Genomic DNA, 7,881 nt, shown 5'->3' with positions numbered 1-7,881 from the left:
GTTCTTTGTGCAAAAACTGCCACAAAGATACTTCTACATTTTCTGGATGTGCTGTTTTGCTACAAGCATGGGGATGGTCAAGACTACCGTCTCTTGCACCGGTCAATAGCAACCCCTTCACTTTTCCATATGCAAAAAAGTAAGTTGTTTAAATTGCTATATCTTTACTTCCTTCCTTACAGTTTATTACCCATAACTAATTTATTTTAACTTTTTGGTGTAGATGGTCGGCACGCGGTATGAATTACAGCAGATGTCCGAGACACTGTATTACTCAATATCGCAACCTGTTGGATCACCTTCGACCGGCAGACGTAAGCAAAATAATTACATTATTTCTTCATATTATATTGACTTTTTCTACATTCATTTAAATCCTATTGTCTTTAACATTTCAGTTCATTTGGCGTCCATACCTTAATATGGATCATGAGCATCAGATCAACCCTGAAGACGCAGCCGTATGGACAACATGCACACCAATAATACGGTTCACAACAGTGGAGCTGCACAACACCGATCGTGTGAAGCTGCAGTTTGGTATGGTCCAGAATATCCCAGATCCCCCAGCTAGCCTAGGAGAATGGCATATGCGTAAAGTGAACGACCAATGGAACTTCAACCCTTGGCAACAATTCGCAAGATCAGAGTGTCGCAAGTGGAAGCACCGTCATGACCATGTCTTAACTGACGCAGTCATGCCAAATGAGGTAAAACCAAGTCGTACTTATATGGCTTGGTATAGATCAGTTGGATTTCAATTCATCGCCGATGATATGTACCTCTACGACCCACGCCAGACAACTTACACACAAGAAGCCTCAACATCTAACCCCCAACAACATTCTCAGCCCAATTACTCACAACCACCTATCCGACAAACTTTCCGTTCCACAAACACACAAACATACAACCAAAACATGCCATTCACCCAACCCCAAAACCAAGAACATCCCCCATACCACCACCAACAAATGGACCATCAACCTTCGACCCAACATCGCTTCGCACCCACACCATCACCCTACCAAAGTCGCCTTACCCAAAACACTAACCGCCCCATCACCTACCGTAGCCAAGAACCCCAAACATCACAATACCAAAACATCCCACAACCATATCTCTTCCAAACACCCCAACAACCTTTCCAACCTTTCCTAGACCCATCATTGTCACCCATGTCCCCCTTCAACCGTCCTGGTCGCCCATCCATGAGTCAACCACACCCCAACTTCTCTGGCATGGGTCATGAGCTCAGCTACGCCGGTACACCATCATTGAATACTGAAGACTATGCTGAGTTGGCTGAATACCTCAACGGATCTTCTCCTGTAGGCGGTAATGACGCTCCTGGACCATCAGATGAACAAACACCGGTTCAGAATCGTCAACGTGGGTTAGGGCCAAGGGTTAGGGTAGCTAGGGGATGTGGGACCGGAGGTCGGTTAGGTGATCCCGGTCATCACCATTAGGATTCATTGTGTAAAATCCAAATTTTATTAATATCAATTCGTATTATGTCAAATTTATCTTTGTGTATTCTCCAAACATTAAGTTTCTTTCATAATTCTAAAATAAACACATATCATAAAACAAAAATTTATAGGTCAAAAACCCTAATTCAAGGACTTGTTATTGTTATGTTGAAGGGCTTGAATTTGGTCCCTTTTGGCAAAGTTCACATACACTTGTTTTGACAGAAACCCTAATTTTGGGTCAAGTTCGCAGGGACATAACTCACTCATTTTTAATTATTTTGAGGTGGGACCAAGTGCATTGCAAAATTTAAGATGTCTACTTCAAATGTTATGTTGGACAAAAATTCATATTCCTAAAAGAAACACATGCAATAATACAAAACATTATGACTCAGATAACAGTTATAATGTCAAAGAGTCCAAGTTCAGGTACCCATACCTTTCTCATAAAAGCTGCAAATGATGCAAACCTTTAGTCCAAATTCATTATCTTAAAAAGATATACAACTTTTATGTTGAAGGTTTTGTCATTTGAGGCTTTTATCATTCAAACTAAAGGGCTTGAAGTTGGTCCCTTTTGGCAAAGTTCACATACACTTGTTTTGACAGAAACCCTAATTTTGGGTCAAGTTCGCAGGGACATAACTCACTCATTTTTAATTATTTTGAGGTGGGACCAAGTGCATTGCAAAATTTAAGATGTCTACTTCAAATGTTATGTTGGACAAAAATTCATATTCCTAAAAGAAACACATGCAATAATACAAAACATTATAGGTCAGATAACAGTTGAAAAACTCAGAAGTCCAACTTCAACTACCCATAACTTTCTCAAAAAAAATCCAAATGTTGCAAAATTTATATCCAAATTCATTGTTTTGAAAAGATCTACAACTTTCATGTTGGAAGTTTTTTCATTTGAGGCTTTTTTAAGGGAGGCGCCAATTGGATTGGCGCCCCCTCTTAAAAATTACACATAGGCGCCAATTGGATTGGCTAGGGCAGGTGCCCTAGCCAATCCAATTGGCGCCTCCTTGCAATTTTTAAGAGGGGGCGCCAATCCAATTGGCGCCTCCCTCTAAAAGTGGGGTATATTGGGAATTTTTTTGAAACCTGGGTTATTTTGGGAAATTAATTAAAAATGTGGGGTATATTGGTAAAAATTCCGCAAATTGGTTATGCCTGCGATTATAGAGTAGTTATAGTTCCTTTTATTTCTGAGTCATATTCAACTAAAACCTTAATCCCTAATTTTCCTCAAGAAACAATTATCTCTGTCCATAATTATCTCAACAATATGAGTTATCCTCTCAACAACATATTGTTAACTCAACCACCTATAATTATCTCAACAATATGAGTTATATTCTCAACAACCCATAATTCTCTCAGCAACTCATAATTATCTCAAAACAAAATTAAGAGTTAACCCTATGAGTGACTGGTAGAAAAACTTATGTTAAGCACATGTGATGCTAACTTTTCTATAAGAGAGGATATGAAAACTTAAAATAACAGATGTTTGCATGTTTTAAAACACGTTTAAATGATTTTCGGATATATGTGTACATATGTGTTAAATGCCTATTGGACATAAAATAGAATGATTTAGGCATGCATCTATTTTCTATTTTGTAGATATTTGAGACATTGAGCTTTCTTGATTTTGAAGACTGCACGTTCTTAACTGAACCACCTAGTTTTAATAATCAAGGCACAGAGAGGTTACTTGATGTGTGTTTTATTAAGTTCAAGACTTGACCAAAAAAATAAGAAAATACAAAATTCAAGCTATACCAATAATAACCGCCAATGCATTATTTACAAAAAGCTTCAATATTCTTCTATCTTCCATGAAGATCTGTAATACTCACAGCATTATTGGAATACACCTCATTTCTTTCCTCAGAACACACTGTATTCATCATGTTCTGCATCAGCAAGAATGCAGGTTGTCTTGCCGGAGGAATTTCCATAATTTCGCTGTTAAGCATAGAAATCACTGTCGCCATGGTAGGCCTGTCTATAGCTGATTCTTGTACACATAAAAGTCCTATATGTATGCACCTCAAAATCTCCTTATGATGATTATGATCATATATTTCTGGTTCTATTAAACATACAATATTGCCTTCCCTCCATTGAGTCCATGCCTAGAATGAAAAGAAAATGTCAAATTGAAGGTAGTTTTATCAGAAAATGTGTACACAATTTATATGATTTCAATATTAATATATCTATTTTTATAGACTTACAAATCCTAAGAGAGTCAGAGAATTTTCGTGTTCATAAAAGCTCGAGTTTCGTCTTCCGCAGACAATCTCTATCAGCAAAACTCCAAAGCTGAAGACGTCTGATTTATCCGAAAATACTCCTTGCATTGCATATTCTGGAGCCATGTAACCGCTGCATTGAAAAATAAAAATTGACACCGGGTTAATGTTGTAATATGAATGGATTGCACAATTGGTTAAATTTTGTTCTAACAGTTGATGTATAACGACAGATAAACAAGAAGGTAAACTTACTATGTTCCGACAATCCTTTGTGTGTTGGCATGATCTTCACTCACTCCAAAGATTCTCGCCATACCAAAGTCCGATATTTTTGGATTCATTTCCTCGTCTAGTAAGATATTACTCGCCTTCAAATCTCTATGTATGATTTTTAGCCTGGAATCTCTATGTAGATAGACTAGTCCACGAGCGATTCCTTCGATTATGCTGAATCGTTTCTCCCAATCCAAGAGTTTATTTCTTGATGAATCTATAAAAGTTAAAATTGCAACAACTTATTATTTTGAATTTATCTCAAGATACATCTATGTTTTCTGTCTAGAATGCTTTCTACAAAACTCATGTTAAAAATTATGAAATGTTTCAAAAGAACTAACCGAAAATATATGCATCCAAGCTTCCATTTGGCATGAACTCATACATCAACATCTTTTCATTTCTTTCAGTACAACAGCCTAAAAGCCTTACAAGGTTGCGATGTTGAAGCTTAGAAATCACTACTACTTCATTCATGAATTCTTTTAACCCTTGTCCAGATGATATCGAAAGTCTCTTAACCGCTATTTCTTTACCATCTTGCAGTATTCCCTGGAATAGAATATATAAAAACTTTTAAGCAACTAATGACTTCAAACAATATGAACTTTTCTCGATTATACATACCTTGTACACAGGACCAAAACCTCCTTGTCCAAGTTTATTCGATGAATGAAAGTTGTTTGTAGCAGTTGCAAGCTTTTCAAAATTAAATAGCAATAGCTCTTGTAGCTTAGCTTGTGACAATTCACCATTAACATTGTCACTTGTGTGCTCCTCAGGTTTTTCGATTTTGTGGAAACGAAAAATCGTATGCAGCTTCTTTTTTCTCTCTGAATCATTAAAGTATCACAGTTTAGCAGAAGTGGCAAAAATCAAACGTGTTATTCCATATTCCACAACAATGATACTTACCTGATTTTGAATCCTTTATCCAAATGAAATATGCAACAATCACAATAACGATAATTCCTATCGAAACTATCGAAAATGAAACTGCAATGGTGATTGTTCCTTTATGCCCTTTATCTGTAATTAGGGAAGGATAAAATGTCAAAACAATAATGTCTGATAAAGGAGAATATACTAACATAACAACTAATATTACCTGATATGTCAAGTTCGACATAGGGTACGCGAATGTATAGATCAGTTCCTCCGGTTTGAAATTGTTGTATATCAGTTAGATTTCCGTTCCAAGACATACAACCGATATCAGTCGCGTACGAATATGCAGTACAAGAGCAATTCATCAAACACTGGTTTTTGCATTCGTCTTGTTCATTAGATGACAGTTCTGCAAAATCGGGTACTTTTACATTACTCAATTTCAAAAAACTATCTGCTTCATTACGTTGTGAACTCTTGCTTTGATTTTTGGCATTTTCACACTGTAAAAGTTCCTTCCTAACACATCCATTAGTCCAATTTTTTTGATTCCACTCTTGTTGGTTTCTTTGTTCAAACCCTTCCAAACAGCTACAAATTGGTGACCCTTCTGAATTGCAAATTCCAAATGGACCACAGAAACCATAAACATCGCAATCCGATCTACGATTAGTCCATGTATCAATCCATTGCTCCTTCTCAATACTCCACGAGTTTTCATGCATTTGACCTTGCGGATTCAAGGCATAGATCACGAGGCCGTAGTCGTCTGCTCTGAAATTCAAATCAACCGTTCCTCTATTTATGTCTTTCTCGAAATGAAAACCATTAAGATAAAGCATCTTCATGTCTTGTACCCCTATAAAGATTTGACCATTCCAAGGACCACTCCGCCAGTACGGCCGAGTTCTGTTCCAAATGAAAACTTCTGGAACCTTCAACCGTTCGATACTGAGAGAGAAGCTTCCGGTCGATGGATCAGAAGGGGTTTTCCATGATGTAAGTTTCATGTTACTTGTGAACTCCATGCTTGGTAGTAATGCATTTGAAGGCTGTTGGAAACTCTCCCATATTGTATTTCCTGTTGTTGTTTCAGACAAAACAAGGCTTCCATAATCTGAAAGTGTGAAACTAGAATTGGTTTTTGATGTAGCGTTTGTCAAACTTGATGACCAAGTAACATCTTTTTGTCCATTCAATACAACAAGATTTCCATCATTGGATATTGTAAGAACTCCAGAAGAATCATTGATCAATGGTTGGTTTCTGTTAGCAACCCATATAACAAAGTCTTGAGTTTTGCACCAAATTCCTACATAGCGATTTGTGGAGTTTTGAGGGGTGAAGAATCCTAAGGTGAAATTTCCACTATTTGAGCTTAGAGTTTCATTGTCTTTCATGGATTGTTGTGATGATGATGTGGTGAATGAAGAACAACATAGTAGTAATAATGTGATGAAGTTGAAAAGTGAGATCAAATTTTTGAACTTGATTAAACTCATTACTGTAGAAATGAATAAATTTTGTTAAAATAAGAAAGAGAAGATATGTGCATTATTTTTCTTCTCTTTATATGTGATCATTGTTTTCTTGTTTTGAACATTCAATATTCTCGTCTTTGACTAGTGCACACGGCATATTTAGAAAAACATGTGTAAGTTCCCACATACACACACTATCTTGAGTAAGATAAGATGATATTGGCAGTGTTAAAGAAATGGGTTTGGTAGTACTTACAAAAAAGGGAGGGATGAGAGAGAGAAAAAAATAAAAATACTTTATTTTGTTAACTGTGTTTTTTTTAAACAAGAGTTTTTTTTAATTATGTTGTTTTAAAATATATATAATTAAATTCATAAAGAAGAAATGTTTTATCAGAGTTTATGTATAATTAAATATGGGTTGAATAATTTTTGTTTTAAATGTATTTTTGTTCTTTTTAATTTGATGATTTTAAATTTTTAGTTTATCTCATTTTAAAATGCAATTCTTTGAGATTTTGTTGATTTCCCTCCCTTCAGTTTTGTACATGTGACGTCCTCGTATAATATGTGGCATTGTATCTGTGGAGTCAAATCAACAAATGTGTCTATTTTATTTTTAATAAATTAGAAAAAAATAGTTAATACATTTAAGTAATAAAGTTATTATATTTTTAGGATTAATTATTAACAATCAGAACTTGTCATCGAATCTCTCTTATCTTCATATTCATTGCATGAACCCTAACCCCTCTATCATTCAAAGCTCAACCACCATCTACAATAATGAAAAATCCTCATCAAATTTTCAAGCGCCTTCCTCAACCATTGAACTTGTAATATTCATTTTCTGGGTTTTGAAGCACAGTTTGTCAAAGTTCATCCTTTCGAAAAATGAGCAAAGCATGTTCTCAATGGGATAACAACGAAGAAGTCAAGTATTGAGTCAGGTATGCTTTTGTATCCCCTTTATGGATTGTTTATTATGTTAGGTCTCTTGCTTCATTGGTATGTAGCCGACCATATATTTTAAGTTTTCTTGAGGTCCTATGTGTTTTCCTGTCTGGTTATTGTAATGTTGTCCCGGTGTTTTTAATTTATTCCATTTATTGTTCAATTTTTTTCCAAGCCAACTAAAAGTCTTAAGATTAGATTAAGGTTACATCATATGGGGAAATTAGTTAAGAAACATGTTAAATACTATGTTGATGGGGATGTATCTGAGATGAATTGGAAGTGAGATGTTTATTATATGTCATATATAGATTTGGAAAGTTTGATTGAAAATGAGGATTATAAGAGCATAAAGTGTACGTGGTATTGGAACCCTAAGTTTATTTTCTTCTTACGATTTTAGACTCTTGAATAATGATGTTGATGTTTTGTAAAAACTCATGAGAGTGGTTCTTACACCTTCTCCTTGAAGATATAGAAGGATAAAATCATAGATCATATGAATATATGTTAGACTAACATAAGGTA

The 7,881-nt window shown here is 35.5% G+C and overlaps 1 protein-coding gene across 1 annotated transcript; it reads right to left on the bottom strand.

Moving 5' to 3' along the window:
• Positions 1–3,196: 3,196 nt before the first annotated feature.
• LOC127127760 (G-type lectin S-receptor-like serine/threonine-protein kinase At1g11300) lies at positions 3,197–6,562 on the bottom strand. The gene is made up of 7 exons (XM_051057034.1): positions 5,139–6,562; positions 4,946–5,059; positions 4,658–4,863; positions 4,372–4,582; positions 4,007–4,244; positions 3,734–3,884; positions 3,197–3,631 (listed from the first exon to the last, which is right to left on the bottom strand). Exons 1-7 carry the CDS (start codon positions 6,418–6,420, stop codon positions 3,323–3,325), a joined length of 2,511 nt encoding a protein of 836 aa, XP_050912991.1. The 5' UTR covers positions 6,421–6,562; the 3' UTR covers positions 3,197–3,322.
• Between the last annotated feature and the right edge of the window lie 1,319 nt (positions 6,563–7,881).

Source organism: Lathyrus oleraceus, chromosome 3 (assembly GCF_024323335.1).
Source record: "Lathyrus oleraceus cultivar Zhongwan6 chromosome 3, CAAS_Psat_ZW6_1.0, whole genome shotgun sequence".
Lineage (NCBI taxonomy): Eukaryota > Viridiplantae > Streptophyta > Magnoliopsida > Fabales > Fabaceae > Lathyrus > Lathyrus oleraceus.
The sequence above is the reverse complement of the archived record's forward strand: the minus strand, read 5'-3'. Positions and strand labels throughout refer to the sequence as shown.

Bases quoted from the DNA above. Each gene is read 5' to 3' on its own strand.
- LOC127127760 (XM_051057034.1), bottom strand. From the start codon at position 6,420: ATGAGTTTAATCAAGTTCAAAAATTTGATCTCACTTTTCAACTTCATC. The intron at 5,060-5,138 runs GTAATATTAGTT...CCCTAATTACAG, and splicing joins TGTCGAACTTGACATATCAG to ATAAAGGGCATAAAGGAACA. The intron at 4,864-4,945 runs GTAAGTATCATT...TTAATGATTCAG, and splicing joins GATAAAGGATTCAAAATCAG to AGAGAAAAAAGAAGCTGCAT.